Source organism: Ovis canadensis, chromosome 20 (genome assembly GCF_042477335.2).
Source record: "Ovis canadensis isolate MfBH-ARS-UI-01 breed Bighorn chromosome 20, ARS-UI_OviCan_v2, whole genome shotgun sequence".
NCBI lineage: Eukaryota > Metazoa > Chordata > Mammalia > Artiodactyla > Bovidae > Ovis > Ovis canadensis.
The window spans coordinates 26,862,053-26,881,197 of record NC_091264.1 but is presented as its reverse complement, the minus strand read 5'-3'; the positions used below and the strand labels follow the sequence as shown (position 1 = coordinate 26,881,197).

Genomic DNA, 19,145 nt, shown 5'->3' with positions numbered 1-19,145 from the left:
CCTCAGTTTATGGCAGATTCCCTTAAAGAACAGAAACAAAGGTTCAGCAAGTTCCTGCTACCAACTTTTTCTTCCAAAACATTATTTATTAGAGTCCTATGGTCTCAGATTCAAGTTATTCCACTTACTAAATCCTAATACTAGAAGTTAGTTTCTATCCCTCAGAGGAAATCACAGAATACACAAATCAAGATACAACATGAACTAATAAATAAGAGTTATATAAAAACTTGATTAACAAAGAAAAATATAAGTACAAGTTTGGCAAATTTAGATATTAAAAAAAGCTTAGTAAAAATGACCAAGGCTCACCCATACTAAATACATTAATAATACAGAGCAAGTGGAAGAGCAAGAGATAGAGAAGAATCATGGAGCACTATTTTTCAAGTAGTATAATATATGCAAAGTTAAGAAATGATCTTATTATACCCAGCATTAGTCATACATCTATTAACTTTTGAGGTATGTTCCAATCCCCTTTTTTTTCCCCTGAAAAACTACAAGGTTCCACATAGATGGTAGAAAAATTATCAGAGTTCTGAAAATGTTAAAGGACCATGAGATGTCTGATTCAGAAAAGAAAAGGAAAAGGGGTCTCATCTACCAAAGACTGTTGGATATAGTAAAGGTTTTTTAATGAGGAAAATGTCGAGTAACAAAAAACAGGCTCAAATGTCAGGTCATTAGGCAAACATGATCTCTGAACAGAAATACAGTGGGCCACAAAGTTCCCAAAACAAAACTCTCATATTAGCTCTCAGTGTTGCCTTTGGGTTCAGGGAGACAGGCAAGATTTTACAAAACTGTTCTTATTTACATAAATAAGAACAGGCACACTTTTGTTTAAAAAGTAAATCACCGTAATAGTCAGTACACAGTGGGCTAAAGGCATTAAGATTTAAAAAATCATCCCCTAGTAGAAATCAATACGTAACAGATGAGATGGTTTGCAACTGGGGTGCTCAAAGGGCTAGGGTATCTCACGTACCATATCTAAAACCAAATCAAGGAAACTAGAAAAAACAAGGCTGAACTATAAAGCTATCTAAGAAAATTACAATCAATTCTAGTCCATTACCTGATGTTAGGTAAGAAGTCATGCTGATAAGTGACTTTTGTGTTATTGTTGTTAAAATTTAAAAAGTAAATTAGGGTATCTATAAACAGGAGAACAGAGGAACAAAACAGTGGTATACTCACACAATAGAAACTATTAAAAAGCACACAATAAAAAGGAACAGACTACTGATGAATACCAAAAACACTATACTGAGTCAGGGAAGCCTTACAAAAAGAACACATACCACCTAAATCCATTTATATGATCTCCAAATCAGGCAAAACTGATCTACAGCAGGAAAAATATTTTCCCAGGGACAGAAGAGGGGGAGTAGAATGACTATAAATTCAAGTACCTTGAATTCACAAAAGTGATGCTCTGAACTGAGACAAACTTATAAAAGCACTATAGTCACAGATATAGTACAACCTAGAAAGATTGCAATCAACTGGTTCTGTTTTATTAATGTAATTAATCTTCCTGTTATCTCTGATTCTTCTAATCAACTGGTCTCATGGGTTTGGTTAGCATAATTATGGCCCCAAAAGTCTTAGGAAACCTTCAATATAAGAGTTTCTAGCTTTGGAAGCAAAGGACCAGGCCACAGTTAGCAACATCTCAAATTTTTAACACCAGTCCTGTGAAGATAATCACGCCTGAAGCAGCCATCTGGTTTCTCAACTGTAAAATTCAGATATTCGTCCTGCCCACAACAGGCCTGTGAGGATAAATGAGGTGAAGTATTTTAAAAGTATTTTTAAAAGTTACTATGATTTCACAATGTCACTTACTGTTGGACAAATAAGGAAAGAATTATTTCAACAGATTAACATAAAGGAATAAAGTCACTTAAGAGAACTTTCCAGCACAAACACCTGACCCCCAGTAATTAGTGCTGACTCACAGATATCTGTATGAGTCAAGAACTACGAACTGCTACCCCATTTACAACAGGTCTTTTTGTATCACCCACGTTCAAGTATACACAGGAACAGGGGAGACACACTGTCGATAAAACGGCTCAGTGGCACTCTCAGCAAGTGCTACCTCCAGCAAATCCAAGGTTCACAACACTACTAAGCAATTTAAAAGCCCTAATTCAAGCAGTTATCATCAAGTAAATTATCTCGACCATTTCAGACAGACTCCCCATGAAGATCAGCAGCGGCACCTAAGGATTTACATCAAGACCTCACCGTGATTTTGAAAATTTCTCCTCAATCCCTACAGTTACTCAACAGATTCAGCAAAACGTTCAGATTATTCATTTCAGGCTATCATCAGCAAGTCTACAAATAATAAATGCTGGAGAGGATGTGGAGAAAGGGAACTCTCATACACTGCTGGCGGGAATGTAGATCGGTGCAGTCCTGGCGGAAAACAGTAAAAAGCAGAGCTGCCACATGACCCAGTGATTCACTCCCAGGTACATTTGGGGGAAAAAAAGAAAAGTTTAATTTTAGAAGATACATGCACCTCAATGTTCACAGCACTACCATCTACAGTTGCCAAGACATGGATGCACCCCAAGAACCCATCAACAGAAGACTAGTTTAAGAAGATACAACATAGGGGCTTCTCTGGTGGTACAGTGGATAAGAATTCATCCACCAAAGCAGGGGACACGGGTTCAATCCCCGCTCTGGGAGGACTCCACGCTGTGGAGCAATAAGGCCTATGCGCCGTAATCACTGAGCCGATGCTCTAGAGCCCATGGGCCGCTAAGCCCACATGCTTATACTAAGCACTACTAAGTAAGTCCACTGAGCCCACATGCTGCAACTACTGAAGCCCATGTGCCTGGAGCCTGTGCTCTATCCACATCAAGAGAAACCATGACAAGAAGCCCCAGGTCACGACAACTGGAGAAAGCCCACGTGCACCAGCAAAGACCCAGTGCAACCAAAAACAAATACACAAATACATATATATATATATACACACATATATATATGCATACATACATACATACATATATATATATGTGTGATGGAATATTACTTGGTCATAAAAAATACTGACATTTGCAGCAACATGGATGAACCTAGAGAATATAATGCTTAGTGAAATAAGTCAAATAAGACAGAAAAAGACAAATAAACACTGTATATCACTTACATGTGGAATCTAAAAAAATAATACAAATGAATCAATATACAAAACAGATTCACAAGACACAGAAAACAACAAACAGGGAGAGGGAGGGGGCGAAGAACAAATTAGGAATATGGAACTAACAAGTATTTTATACTTGAAACAGATAAGCATTAAGGATTTACTAGACAGTACAGGGAATTATAGCAATATCTTATACTGGGTTGGCCAAAAAGTTTGTTTGGGTTTTTCCATAACATCTTACAGAAAAACCCAAATGAACTTTTTGGCCAACCCAATAATAACCCATAATGAATGTAATCTGCAAAAAACAAACAAACAAAAAAGATTACTCATTCAAATGAGAAACAGTACCATACTTGAAGATAGGGTCATCTGCAGAAAATTGAGATATACTTAAAAGTACAATTTCTCTCTGTTTTAAAAATAGTGATTGAAGGGGAAAAACTAAGTTTCATTTAAAAGTAGTTTAAGCCTAAAATTCTAGGCTCAAAGTTTATAATCACCACATGCCCTGTGGACAAAAGAAACAAAAAGAAAAAGGGGCTGATTAAAGTTTATCCCAAGGCCTTCATCATTCCTTATTTACTGATTAGTTATAATGTGCTCAGCACCATTATAAATTACAAAAGATACAAAAAGGTATCCTTTATACAACCCTGTAATAACAGAAATCTGGGAAGAAGCAGGAAATGTATACTAAATCCTTGGGCCAATTTTTCAAAGGGTCAACAAAGCCTCTTCTTTGTCCCAGAAGCAATTCAACTGTACAGGGAAAAAATAAAGATGAAAATATTTAAACATTTGCTCTTCAGCACAGCAATGGCCCACTTAAAAGAAGACTTAAAACTGTGGACACAAGTTATCTTTCATACCAGAATCAGCAGACAAATAGTTTTAAACTATCATTTAAAGCTACTTTTTTGATTCAGCAGAGCTACCACAAAACAAATATTTAAAAGCCAAGTCCAGCCAAAGTCCTTGCAACATGTGGGAGGGGAAGTCTGAATTTCAAATGTTTAAATGAAAGAAAAGGTGAGAATCCCTATGTGAATAGAAGATGACGAGTACTAAATACAGTCCAGCTACTTGCTACTGCCTATATATTATGAAAATATATTTAATCTTCTATTTACAGGAATCATCACTATTTCCAAGTAGTTTAGAGGAGAAGTGTAGCATAATGAGAAGAGAGTCAAGCCTCTGATTTGGTATGCAAAATCTTGAAAACACCATAATTTCAAAATGACATGTACCCCAATGTTCACTGTAGTACTACTTACAATAGCCAGGGACATGAGAGCAACTTAGACGTCCATCTACAGATGAATGGATTAAGAAACTGTGGTACCTATACACAACAGAATATTACTCAGCCATAAAAAGGAACGACTCTGAGTCAGTTCTAATGAGGTGGATGAACCTAGAGCTTGTGATATAGAATTAAGTAAGTCAGAGAGAGAAAAACAACTATTGTATATTAACACATATATACGGAATCTAGAAAAATGGTACTGACGAACCGATCTGTAAGGCAGGCATCGAGACACAGAATTATGGGGAAGCAGAGGGTGGGGCTCGCTCAGAGAGCAGCATGGAACATGAGTATCGCCACACAGCTAGCGGGAAGCTGCCTTGTGAACAGGGAGCGCACCCAGGCCGTGAGAACCTAGAGGGGTGGGCGGGGGAGGCTCAAGAGGGAGGGGACGTATGCACACTTTTGGCAGATTCATGCTGCTGAATAGCAGAAACCAACACAACATTGTAAAGCAATTATTCTCCAATTAAAAATAAATTTTAAAACAGAAAAAAAAAAAAACACCTTGGTTAACTGACTAAACTTCAGTTCCTTGTCTGTAAAACAAGAAACCACCAGTATTTCACCAACGACACAATTCCTATGAGGATTAGGGAAATAATACATACAGAGTGACAGTTATCTTGTAAATGGCAGCAATTCCTAACTGCTTCCAGTATTACTGCATATTTGAGCTAATACCTAAAACAAACAAACAAAAAAAACTGAAATAAAAAGAAATTACAAAATACTCTGAGATGAAAACAATATACAAAATTTATAGAATGCAGTTAAGACAGTGCTAAGAGGGAAATTTATACCTGTCCATATCTGTATTTTAAAAGATCTCAAATCAAACTAACATTCCACTTTATTTTTTTTTTTTTACTATTCAATTTTTTTTTTTACTTTATTTTACAATACTGTATTGGATTTGCCATACATTGACATGAATCCACCACGGGTGTATACAAGCTCCCAATCCTGAATCCCCCTCCCACCTCCCACCCCATATCATCTCTCTGGATCATCCCCATGCACCAGCCCCAAGCATCCTGTATCCTGTATCTAACACAGACTGGCACTTCGTTTCTTACATGATAGTATAACATTCCACTTTAAAACATGAGAAAAAGAGCAAACTAAATCTAAAGAAAGCAGAAAGTGAAAGTCGCTCAGTCGTGTCCAACTCTTTGCAACCCCATTCTTTACCAGATGAGCCACGAGGGAAGCCCAAAGAAAGCAGAAGAAAATAATAAAAATAACCAGAAAATAATGCTATTAAAAAAAGAGAAAACAATAGAGAAAATAAATGAAATCAAAAAGTTGGTTCTTTGAAAAAATCAACAAAATTGACAAACTTTTAGCTAGACTGACCAAAAAAAAAACAAACAGAGAAGAACCAAATTATTGGGCTTCCTGAGGGGCTCAGTGGTAAAGAATCCACCTGCCAATGCAGAAGACATGGATTCGATCCCTGGACCAGGAAGATCTCCTGGAAACAGAATGGCACCCACTCCAGTATTCTTGCCTGGGAAATCCCATGGACAGAGGAGCCTGGCAGGCTACAGTGCACGGGATCACAAAGAGTTACACACGACTCAAAGACTAGAACAACACCAGTGACAAATTTTAAAACTTTCCACAAAGAAAAGCCCAAGCACAAACACATTCACTGATGAATTTACCAAGTATTTAAAGAATGAACACAAATTCTTCACTCTTCCCAGAAAAATGGAAGAGGAGGAACCACATCCCAACTCTATCTATGAGCCCAGTATTAGCCTGATACCAGAACCAAAGATATCACAGCAAAAGAAAACTAGAGACCTAAAACTCATATAGTCACAAAAATCTTCAATAAAATTCTAGCAAACAAAATCCAGCAACAAATAAAAAGGATTATACACTAAGACCAAGTAGGATGAATTTTATAGTATGTGAATTATCTCAATATAAAAAATTTAAGCAAAAAAAATGATAAAGCAATTGAAACTTACTTTCTACATTTAATAATGTAATATTAAGGCCACAGTCAAAATTTTTCAATCTCTTTCATAACTAGAAACTGGTAATCCCGAGGTTTTAGCTGAAACAGATAGCAGCAGCAGCACTTCATACATGCACCAAATTCTAAGCCAAGAGATCAAGAACCACCTTTTAACACTGCGCAAGCCCACCTTGTCTGCAGATCCAGGCAATAACTGGACCTTCCGGTCAGTCTCCATGTTGTAAAGCAGCAGGAAGTCAAAAGGGCTTCAGCCTGGTAATTCTAAAATGCAGCAACAGCAAGTTGCCAATATACTTATGAGACTATTATACTATATCCACATAATCTTAAGGGCTTCCCTGGTAGCTCAGCTGGTAAAGAATCTGACTGCAATGCAGAAGACCCCGGTTCGATTCCTGGATTGGGAAGACCTCCTGAAGAAGGGAAAGGCTTCACACTCCAGTACTCTGGCCTGGAGAATTCCATGGACTATATAGTCCATGGGGGTCACAAAGAGTCAGACATGACTGAGCAACTTTCACTCACTCACATAATTTTAAATAAATTTAAAGTATATCTTTGTGTATTTACCATCGACACACATTTAACATCAACATATTTACTTCTAATTCTCTTCTAGTAAATAACAGGCCAGTATACAATTTTATAAGAGCTCACCTAAAAATTCAATGACCCAACAGTCCTTGATCACAGAATTCAAGTGCTGAAATGCTTATAATTCCTCAAAATCATAACACAGCAGTCTTATAGCTAAATAAACAGAAGACTTAACAGCAAATAACATGCAGCAAAGTCACATTTTCATAATACCTGAAAAATCCAACTCCACCTTAACTCTAAATCACACTACGTATGGACTAATCTGCACTCTCTTCTGGGTCATACCAACCCATACAACCCTAACCATGAGTAAAAGAGTATAAACCAAGAAGCATGCCCCACACATTACTTCACAGCTCACCTAATTTTCCCTAAATATATATACTGAACTCCATTTTTAAGAAACAAATTTTATTACCTCCCACACAGTTTCTTTCTACACCATCCCCACATATGGGGGGAAGAGGGGACTAGAGGGAATATATCTATCCAGTGTCTTCAACAACACAGATGTACTTCAAAAATACAACATATAATTGCAACGACTTCAGAAAAGACATCTGAGTATTTAAAGGGATGAAAGTGAAGACTAAATAGACCTTCTAGAAAAACCAAAGTTGGGTAAAGAGGATTAAAATCTATAAAATTAAGTAAAATATCAAGACAGATGAAATGAGTGCCATCTTGTCCACCAGAACCTAGAGACTACAAGGACAAATCAAAGTACATCTTAAAGTCTAAGACATTAGAAGTTCAAGCTTTTTTTTTTTTTAATATAACCTAAAAACAAATTATTACTGGAAGAGAATTAAAAGAAACCAAAATTATAAACAGATGCAAGAAAAGTTTCTTAATTCAGGATTACTGGCTTCTTGGATCATTAACAGAAGCTGTTAATTTTGGGTACACGTGGAACATAATTACAACAATTTTCCACAAAAAGTACCTTAGTACCACGCTGGAGAAGAATACTGCTGAGATGCACGATGTGACTAAAAAGGCATTACTTACATTCTTCTAGCACTCTTAAGCAGCAGAGAAGTACCAACCATCATCTTACTGGGCCACTCTCTGCCTCATGACTCTTGGTTTCAGAGAACCTATACTGACCTGACTTCTCTGTCCAACCATCCCCCTTCCCAAGCTCCACCTACTCCACTTGTGTATCTCAGGGTTCCAACCTCAGCTATCGTCTCATTCTATACAATTGGATCTCAAAAGGAAAGCAATACACAGGGGTACCAACAGTCAGTTCAGGTCAGTAGCTCAGTCATGTCTGACTCTTTGCAACCCCACGGACTGCGGAACGCCAGGCCTCCCTGTCCATCACCAACTCCCGGAGTTGACTCAAACTCATGTCCATTGAGTTGTGATGCCATCCAACTGTCTCATCCTCTGTCATCCCCTTCTCCTTCCACCTTCAATCTTTCCCAGCATCAGGGTCTTTTCAAATGAGTCAGATCTTCGCATCACGTGGCCAAAGTACTGGAGTTTCAGCTTGAGCATCAGTCCTTCCAATGAATATTGAGGACTGATTTCCTTTAGGATGGGTAACAGTCAAGGGATAAGAAAAAAAGGCAAGAATGAATTGCACAAATCCCACCTTAGATCCACTGAACTGGAGCTGGGAGAAGAAGCAGTGATGTGGTTTTTAGAAAAGACTTACAAAATAATTCTGACAACCCCGTTTGTACTTGAGAGAACCATCGGTCTAACAGCACTTCCTGTGTGATCCTAATTGCTCTACTGGCTTTAGCTATGACATAAGCACTCATGTCACCCTAAATGGCGCAGCCCTAAATTTTGAACACCTAAGGCATTTGCACATTGGGATGGTCCATAAGTCCTAAAATTCAATATACCTGATACCATTTTCGTAGCATAGCAGTAGGAGTAGTAGTAACAGAAATAATAATAATACCTACCAAGAAGTGATTAGATAGCCTGTCTAAAAATAGACTCTATCCATCTACTGGAATACTGTGTTGCCATTTAAAGAAGCAACTTGAAACGCACATGCTGTTTTGGGGAGAATGCTAAGATATATTAAGTAAAAAAGGCAAGGTAAAGAATAGTATGCAGTTCACTACTACGATTAGTGTTAGGGGAAAAAACGGGGGGTAAATGTAGTGTATGCACAGGAAACTTCTGGAAGGATACTCAAGAAACTCAACCATGATTCTTGCCACAAAGTGGGACTAAGAATATGGTGTAGGAAGGAGACAGCCTTTTCAGTGCATATTCATCTCTGTTGTTCAAATTTTTTACTGTATGTATACATTCTTTTTCAAATTAAAAAAAAGCAATTAAAAGATACTATAAAACTACAGATATCTTTACATGCTATCTGAAAAAGGGCTTGTATCCAGAATACATAAAGAACCTCTATAAATGAAGAAGAAAAAGTAGACAACACAATAAAAAAAAAACAAACAAAAGATTTGAACGGGCACTTCACAACAAGTTTTAGCCAAATGGCCAACAAAGAAAGATACTCAATTTCATCAGTCATGAGGAAAATGCAAGTTAAAATCATATTGCTGCAACCCTACACAACTAAGTAGAAAGAGACAGTATTGATGTCTCTTTACAATATCAAGTACTGATGAAGACAATATCAAAACAATATTAAGTATTGATGAAGATGTAAAATAACCAAAATTCTCACACAGGTGACGACAGTACTGTAAACTGACACAATCACTTTAGAAAACTGGCAGTAACTACTAGTTTAACAAACATCTTGTAACCCAACAACTCTACTGCTGGGTGAAAAAGCAAAAGAAATGCGTGCCTATGTCCGCCAAAAGATATGTGCAAGAATGTTCACAGCACCATTATCCAGAGTACCCCCACACCAAAAAACTCTAAAAAGTAGAAGATAAGTTACGTGAGCATACAATAGAGTACCATAAAGCAGTGAAAAAATCACGACCTCTCTTACACAAATGTAGATGAATCTCAGAGTTACAATGCTGAGGGAAAGAAGCCAAACACAAAAGAGTAAATTCCATGTGATTCCATTTACGTAATATTCAAACACAGACAAAACTAATCAGAGTAAGTTGGGGTTATCAACTAGGGTAGGACACAAGGAGACTCCTGCTGGGGTGCCAAAACGTGAGCCTATTCAACCTGGGTAGGCAGTGGCTATACAAAACCCAGGCATGAGACCTACACAGGCACCTCGCCAAACAAGATACGCACATGGAAAAGAAGCACCTGAAATGTCACAAGGGAACTGCAAATTAAAACAAGATACCAAAACACACCTCTTAGAATGGCAAAATCCAAAACAATGACATCAAATGCTGGGAAGGATATGTAGCAACAGAACCTCCTATTCACCGGATGGGAAAGCAAAATGGTACAGCCACTTTGAAAAAGCAGTTGGGCAGTTCCTTCCAAACTAAACATTCAAACTAAACATACTCTTATCATACATTCCAGCAATCACACTCCTTGACATTCACCAATTCGAAAACTTATGTCCACATAAAACTCTGCACACAAATGTTGATTAACAACTTTATTTATAAATGCCAAGACGTGGAAGCAATCAAGATGTCCTTCAGTGGATAAATGGATTAAACAACTCGTATGTCAAACAATGGAATACCATTTTGCTAAAGAGAAATGAGCTTTCAAGCATATTCTTAAGTGAAAGAAGTCAATTTAAAAAGACTATTAACTGCATGATTCCAACTAGTACATGACATTTTGGAAAAAGCAAAACTATGGAGACAATAAAAAGGTTAATGATTGCTAGAGGATAGAGAAATGAACAGGCCTAACACAGAGGATTTTCTGGACAGTGAAACCATCCTACATGCTACTATAAAGACACATACATGTCATCATACACCTGCCCAAACCCACAGAATGTAGAACCACCAGGAGAGAGCCCTAACAGCAGCTGTGGACTCTTGACGATGATTGTGTCAACGCACCTTCACTGACAGTGCCCAGCACACCACTCGAGCAGGGGATGCAGACAGTGAGGGAGGCCAAGCATACATGGGGACAAAGGAGACAGAGGAGCTCTCTGCATCTCCTGCTCAGCTTTGCTCTGAATCTAAAGCTGCTCTAAAAAATTACTTTTTTAATTCATCGAAGCGTACACTTAAAATGTGTGCCATAAACAAAGTTAGGCCTCAATTTTAAAAAAAAAAGTAGAAAAAGATTTAAGAAGAAAAAAATTGTTAAGATAATCTATAGCTTTAGAAGTCAGGATAGTGATTATCCCTGGGGAGGGGCAGTGACTGGAAGGGCAGGCTTCTTACAGGCAGGAATGTTAATTCTTGATACAAGCCCTCATTACATTCACTTTGTGAATATTTGTGAATATTCACTTTGTGAAAATTCATTTCACTAGACACTTAAGATTTATGCATTTTTCACTATGAATGTTATACTTCAATAAAATGTTTACATTTAAAAAAGGTATAATAAAAGGAAAACATAAATAAGTGGGTCTATAGCAAACTAAAAAGCCTCTTCTACATAGCAAAGGAAAGCAGTAACAAAATGAAAAGGCACTTTACAAATGGGAGAAAATATTTGCAAATCATGTATCTGATAAGGAGTTAACACCCAAAATATATAAAGGACTCATGACTCAATACCAAAAACACAATCCAATTAAAAAGATGTGAACATTTCTCCAAAGACGACATACAGATAGCCAACAGGAACATGAGAAGATGCTCTACATCACTAATCATCAGGGAAAAGCAAATCAAAATCACAATGTGATTGGTGTAGCATGTCACACCATTCAGAACCGCTACTATCACAAAGACAAGAACTGTCAAATGTTGGCAAGGACATGGAGGAAAGGGAACCCTTGTACACAGTTGGTGGGAATGTAAATTGGTGTAAATGTTATGGACAATAGTACAGGGCTTCCTCAAGAAATTAAAAAATTGATCTACCACATATGATCCAGCATTTCCACTCCTAGGTGTTTATCTAAAGAGAATGAAAACAGTAATTCAGAAAGGTCCGCACTCCATGTTCACTGCAGTATTACTTACAACAGCCAGGCCACAGAAACAACCTAAGTTGTCACACACACACACACACACACACACACACACACACTTCCTTTGTTCACTCATCCACTGATGAATATATACATACACACGCATACATACCAAAGAATGAAATCTTGCCACTTGCAACAACATGGATGGACCCTGAGGGCATCATACTAAATGAAAATAAGTTGGAGAGAAAAATACAAATACTGTATGCTCTTACTTATATGTAGAATCTTTAGGGGGAAAAAAGGTAACATATACAGAACAGATTGGCAGCTGGTGGTAGCAGGAGGTGAGAGGTGGCGAAATGAGTGAGGGGATCAGAAGGTACAAACTTCCAGTTATAAACAATGTCATGGGTGACTACAGTTAGTAATATTGTATTATGTACAAACTTTCAGTAATGTCATGGGTGACTACAGTTAGTAACACTGTATCATGTATTTTTTGAAATTTGTGTATTTATTTGCCAAAAGGTAGACCTTAAAAGTTTTCATCACAAGAAAAATAATTCTATAACTATGTATGGTGATGGATGTTAACTAGAGCTACTGTGGGATCATTCTGCAATATCTACAAATAGCAAATATAATGCTGTGCACCTGAAACTAATGTGATAGATTACACCTCAATTTTTAAAATGATAAAAATATACTGACATGCAATTCATCAAAATGCATACTCAACGTTTCTAAAGTTAACCATGCCTTTCCCACAACCTGCTCATCATCTTTCAGCAGGAATCACTTCAACTTAAGAAGTTCCAAAGTACAGACTTTCTTCTATCAAACCAGACTTCACACACAACTGAGAGCTGCATTAGAGGTTGCTTCTACAATTTCACATTGGACTTAAAAATAAATGGATTCACAAAGGACCTTTCAAAAGTTAACCAGTGTGTAGGCAGAACTTCTACACCCACTATATGTGACTGACCATCTTTTACCCAACGGCCCACGTCAGAAGTCTTGCTGCCTCTCTTTTCCTTTCCATGTCCCCCCCTACCCCGTCCCCCAACCTATCTGTCTCTGCTCTTACCCTCAAGCCCTCCTCTTCAGTCTTCACTGCCCCAGTGCTATGGAGTGAAATGCTTGTGCCTCCCCAGCATTCACATGTTGAATCCCAAATGCCTAGTGTGATGGTGTTCAGAGATGAGGCCTTTGGGAAACAACTAGATCATGAGGGCTCTGCTTAGATCATGGGTCAATACCCTTTTAAAAGCAGCTGGAGAGAAGTCCCTCATCCCTTCCACCACGGAAGGTTATAATGAGAAGACACCAAAAATGAGGAAGCTGGCTCTCATCAGACACCAAATCCACCCATGCTGTGGTCTTGAACTTCCAGCTTCCAGGACTGCAAGAAATAAACTTCTGTTGTTTACAAGCCACCCAGTCTATGGCATTTTGTTATCACAGCCCAAATACCCTGTTTTTAGCCTACATTCATTCACAGCTCTCCTACTGGAGCATTCACTCAGAGTTCCTTTATCTAGGGTTCACAGACTCTACAGTCCACAGGTGGAAGTGCACTTAGATCTAACTGGTTTCCTTTGTGATCGTCACGTTTTACTTTATGCATTATCCCAAAAAGGGGTCTGCAGGCGTCACCAGATTGCCAAAGAGATCCACAGCCCAAAAAGGTTTAAGTGCTCTAACTAGATTCTGCTTCTATGCTTATACCCTCCAATTCTCCTCCACACTGTGGTCAGGGTAAACTTTCTGAAACATAAATATCATCTGCCATCCATACTTAAAATCCTTAAATGATACCAACAGCTTCCAGGATAAAATCGAAATTCAACAGCCCAACAATCAAGTAGGTTCCTGACTGGCCCCTGTTCATCCCCTCAGCTTCATCTTGCCTTCCTCCATAAATGCAGCTAACATCCTGAATTGAATCAGCAATTCTCTGAATTCAGTATGCGTTCTCACTCCTCCCTGTCTTTGCATAAGCTGTCCCCCCTGCCTAGACAGCCCTTCCTCACCTCTCCCTGTGGTTAACCCCTGCTCATCTTTTACTGCCAGCTGAAGCGCCACCTCCTCAGAGAAGCCCTCCCGGCCATGCCCCGCTCCCAGGCTTGGAAAGATGCCCTGTCAGTGTTCTCAGAGTTCTGTGATCATCTCCACAGCACCTTCTGCAGGGTGTTTTGCTCATTTACTGTCTGGAACCCCTTCCACACTGTGAGCTTTCTTAGGGCAGAAGCCAGAACAGGGCATAACTTGCCTAGCAGAGCTGAAGACACACAATAGAGTACTTAGCAATGCTTGCTGAACAAGGCTCTGGAAAACGGCCAAACCAGCTTAAGTCCAGTCAGAAACCTCATCAACTAACGATGTGGAACTGGTCTGGAGATTACCATAAATGCAAACTGCCAGCTGAAGCAAGACAGTTCTGCACCTATTAATCTGCCACCAATGCTCCTTCATTCAAGGCTGAGAAGTTAGCCCTTAATAAATGTAACTACCCTGGTCGGGCACTGTGCCAAAGGGCTTGACAAGAATTAGTTCACTAAACGTCAAAGCAACTATGGGATATTCTTTTTTAAACAAAATGAGGCAAAGAGGGAAACCACCCAAAATCAAGCAGAAAGTTATAAACTCAAGTTTTCAAACCAGGTCTTTGATTTCAAAGCCATACCCAGCACTGAGCTCAGACGGTTTCTGAAGATAAGAGATCAGCATGCCCTTCATCTCTGGAGGCATTCTGGAAGGGCCCAGGTTGGATGAAGGCTCCCCAGTGGCTCAGCAGTGAAACATCGCCTGCCAGCGCAGGAGACAACTGGTTTGATCCCTGGGACAGGAACATCCCCTGGAGAAGGAAATGGCAACACACTCCAGTATTCTTGCCTGGGAAATCCCATGGACTGAGGAGCCTGGCGGGCTACAGTCCGCGGGATAGCAAAAGTCAGACACAACTTAGCGACAAAACAACAATCAGGCTGGATGAGAGAGGGGCCCTTCATTGGCCTCTTAGCAAATAAAAAATGTCTTATCCCTCAACCAACACTACAATTCTTTAAAATTTAATGTAATTTCCCCCATGTGTATTCTTGAAAAATCTTTTAAAACAGAAGGGCTGTGATTTTCTTCCCCCAAGAACAGCAAATAAAGCAGTAAATGAGCAAAACATCGAACTCTCCTCATCAGGCTTGGAGGAAAAATACCTCCAAGGAATGAACTTGGTTGTGGCAACACCAATAATGAAAGAAAGCAGACTCTCGAAGAGAGACACCTGCGGCAGAGACAGCATGAAGTACTTGCCTTTGAGAAGGTACTGTGAGGCTTCGCAGAAGATGGGGTTCTAACAGATGGAACACCAGTCCTGCTGAAGGCGGCTGCCACTTCCACTAACTGCAGTTTGGAATCTGCACTACAGCTCTCATCCTATGATCTTTAGCACTTTCCTGTAAGACCCCTAGGGACTCACACCCTACACTTCAAGAAAAAACAGAATGTTTTCTTTAATCTCACCCACACCACCTGTTCACATTAGTTTCTCAACACCTTACAAATGTGGTCGCCTCATATTTTGACTAACAGTTGGTGACCACAAAGTATCTTCATTCCTGATTAACTCGTTTCCCCACTCTCCTCCCCCTTGCAAGCCAGTCTCTCCCTTGACCACTTTGGGTGTCCTTCCAACTCACCTCCAAATCAGGTGTCTGATACAGGTCTGTCCAGTGAGTTTTCTGCATCCCAAAGTTAAATACAAAACCAGAACAGTCCATTCTTCCTGTCCCTAACTCCAACCAAAAACACATTCAATGTAAGTAATTTATCTACAATGAAAACTATTCAGGTAAACCTAGGGGACGTTCAACTATGGAATCATAAATATCTAGTCACCACACAGTTTAAAACCAAAGAGAAAAAAAATACAGCCTTTAAGGACAAACTTCCACAGAAAAGATTTTGTGGCTATCATTTTCTAAATCAATACATACTGATATTATTCAGATTGCAAACCCCCAAAGAGACTCTTAGAGTAAACCATGTAACACTCCACACTTTTATTCAAGACTGTATCTTTATCACTTTAAGTTAGAGCAACTGTTCCATTAGATCCTGTCCCACATTTAGCAAAGACAAAGACTAGCTTTACAAATAAAATGCACAGTTTAAATACATCTTGAAAGTGCTACAGTACTGCGGGGTGGGAGGAGGAGTGACATGGACAACAGGAAAAGCTAATCAACAGTGATCTATATAGAGACAGGGAATACAGGCCTCAGAGAGTACATGACTATGTCCCCCCTAATCAACAAAGGAATAAACCGAAAGGTCCTCTAAGCGAGGATTTGTGTGGATCAACATGCAAAAACACACCTTTATTTTTAGAGGTTTTGTGTTATACTAAACAGGAAAGGCAAACTAGATAAAAATGTATAGGACCATACACTGTGAAGATTTTGTATAACATGCAAAGTTTTATATGCAAACACAATGACTTGAAAAACCTGGTTTTCTGGATTTCAATGACATCTGAAGAAAAGGAATACAGTCCATCCATTGCTAGGACAGACACCAAAAAAATGAGAAATCTAAAAACATACACTGAAATACACCACACTTTCTCCCACCTCCAGTTTATTATTTCTTGCAGGTTAATACACACCTGCACAGTTAAGAATGATTATATTATCCAACCAGTCCATTCTAAAGGAGATCAGCCCTGGGTGTTCTTTGGAAGGAATGATGCTAAAGCTGAAACTCCAGTACTTTGGCTACCTCATGCGAAGAGTTGACTCACTGGAAAAGACTCTATGCTGGGAGAGACTGGGGGCAGGAGGAAAAGGGGACGACAGAGGATGAGACGGCTGGATGGCATCACCAACTCGATGGACGCTGAGTTTGAGTGAACTCCGGGAGTTGGTGATGGACAGGGAGGCCTGGCGTGCTGAGATTCATGGGGTCGCAAAGAGTCGGACACGACTGAGCGACTGATCTGATCTGATATTATTCAATCTATTTTGCCTCATTCATTATGCTGAAAAAATTTCAGGAGAACGTTGCCAGCACATCTATCTATATCAGATATTCTAGAAAGGGTTGAAATTGAAAAACAATGACCTGAAATAGGCAGAGACTGTGAAAGTATGGAAAGTGAAAGTGAAGTCGCTCAGTCATGTCCAATTCTTTGCGACCTCATGGACCGTAGCTTACCAGGCTCCTCTGTCCATGGGATTTTCCAAGTGAGAGTACTAGAGTGGGTTGCCATTTAAATGATATGCAAAGCCCCCACCCAATCCATAGTCTCCAAATTCCTGCCCCATTCTTCTCATTAGGTATCCATTAATCTAGAGGAACCTTCTCACAGTGTTCAGGAATGTTACCAGCACAAACATGTAAGAAAACCACACGTCTGGCCCAAGAACTTGACTGCAGGAAGAGTATCTACAATACTTTTGAATGGTTAAAATACTTTTTCCAGAAGTGTGGCTAAAGAGTGTGACTATTTATATAAACGCACTTCAACTTACCGGTGTATGTGAGTCCAAGAGACAGAGAAGACATGAATAACTTACTCCACATCAGTCCACTTAAGCAGCAAGAAATCAGAAAAGGTATCCCCCCCAGAAGTCCCAAGGGCAACACCACCAACCTCACTCTTTACCAGGACTTCAACGAGGCAGCAGTGAGGCTAAGCAGAGCCTGCCCACTGCCGAGGTTCTGCGGCGTGGTCTGCCCCTGCTTCCCTTCTCCCCACACCAGACTGGTCACAGCTGCGGTCCGTGATCTTTCCCAGAACATTCTTCTGCCCTAATACAAAACTGCACCTGTCCTCTGATACAGGACACTTGGTACACTAGAATGAACAGATGCAGTTAGCTAGTACTACATCTTCTTCCTACCGCATTCTTCCTTCCTCTAGTGAACAGCTGCAGCCATAATCTCAGATGTCCAGCACTCTCTGCAGCTCTGCCCCGGGCCTCAAGGAATGACATGACATTTTCATTCATCTTGTGCCATTTCCTCAGTCCGCTGCGTCACAGATCAGTGTGGGTTTGCCCAATGCTGCTCGATAATCCAAGACACACTCCACCTTCCTCTGAATATAGAGACTTGAATTTATCAGAAAATCGAACGCATTTATCTCTGATCACATATCAAAAGCTATCATATGAGATTCACATTTGTGAATCTACAAAAGTCACAGTCCAAAGTGCATACCTTCAAAAATTCCCATTAAAGAGAAAAAAAAAAAAGATTCTCTATTAGTCCAACATCTCCCTGCATAGGCCTCTGAGGTTGCCAGTTTAATAAAGGTAAGAAAGGGGCAAAGATGACTGACCCAAAAGCTAACATGAAAAAAAAAGTTCAAATTACAGACTAACTTATACTGAAATTTTAATTCCCAACAATGACCAAAGGAGCACTTCCTCTGCTAATCTGAATTAACAATAGCAGTGCTTCTCCCTTTAGAAATATGTTAGAGCTGGAAAAAGAAAAAGAGCTAAATTAAACAAGCCTCACATCTTTAGAATATGAAAGCACGGATCTAAAGAACTCACAAGTCAATACACTTGAAAGTCAACTTTATCTTAATAAAGTTCTAGTTTCATAATTAGAAAAAAAGAAAACAGGCTTGAAAATCCTGGCTGCCTCTCACGCCAACATTCTAGAAGAACATTATCCAACAGAACTTTTCAGGAGGATAGAGTGTTCTACATATGTGTTCCCCAACGGGGTACCCACCAGCTACTGAAAAATATTACTTAAAATACAGCTAGTGTAACTGAAAATTGAATTTTTATTTAATTTTAATTAATATGAATTTTAATAGCTATATGTAGCTAGTGGCTACCATACTGGACACACATCTAGAATACAGTCTTAGATTCTGATTATTAAAAACTTCAAATGAAGCTCTTTAACTTCCCTTCTGCATTTAACACACACAGAAAATTTCTTCCTTATTATCTCATTCAACAACATCATTTTGTTACCTAGGGACCCAGCCCAAAGCAGGATCAGCCTGTTTCTCAAACCCCCTAGCAGAACAGAATGATATCAGTCA

The 19,145-nt window shown here is 39.2% G+C and overlaps 1 protein-coding gene across 2 annotated transcripts in view; it reads right to left on the bottom strand.

The window, feature by feature from the left end:
* ZFAND3 (zinc finger AN1-type containing 3) overlaps positions 1-19,145 on the bottom strand; it is a 316,184-nt gene that overhangs the window by 289,134 nt on the left and 7,905 nt on the right. The window contains exon 1 of one of the 2 annotated variants that reach the window (XM_069564259.1): positions 14,766-14,936. The exons of the other annotated variant lie outside the window; for it this stretch is intronic. Coding sequence (XP_069420360.1) covers positions 14,766-14,830 — 65 coding nt within the window. The 5' untranslated portion in view covers positions 14,831-14,936. Of the gene's footprint in view, positions 1-14,765; positions 14,937-19,145 lie in introns of those variants that run through there. 2 annotated transcript variants of the gene reach the window in all.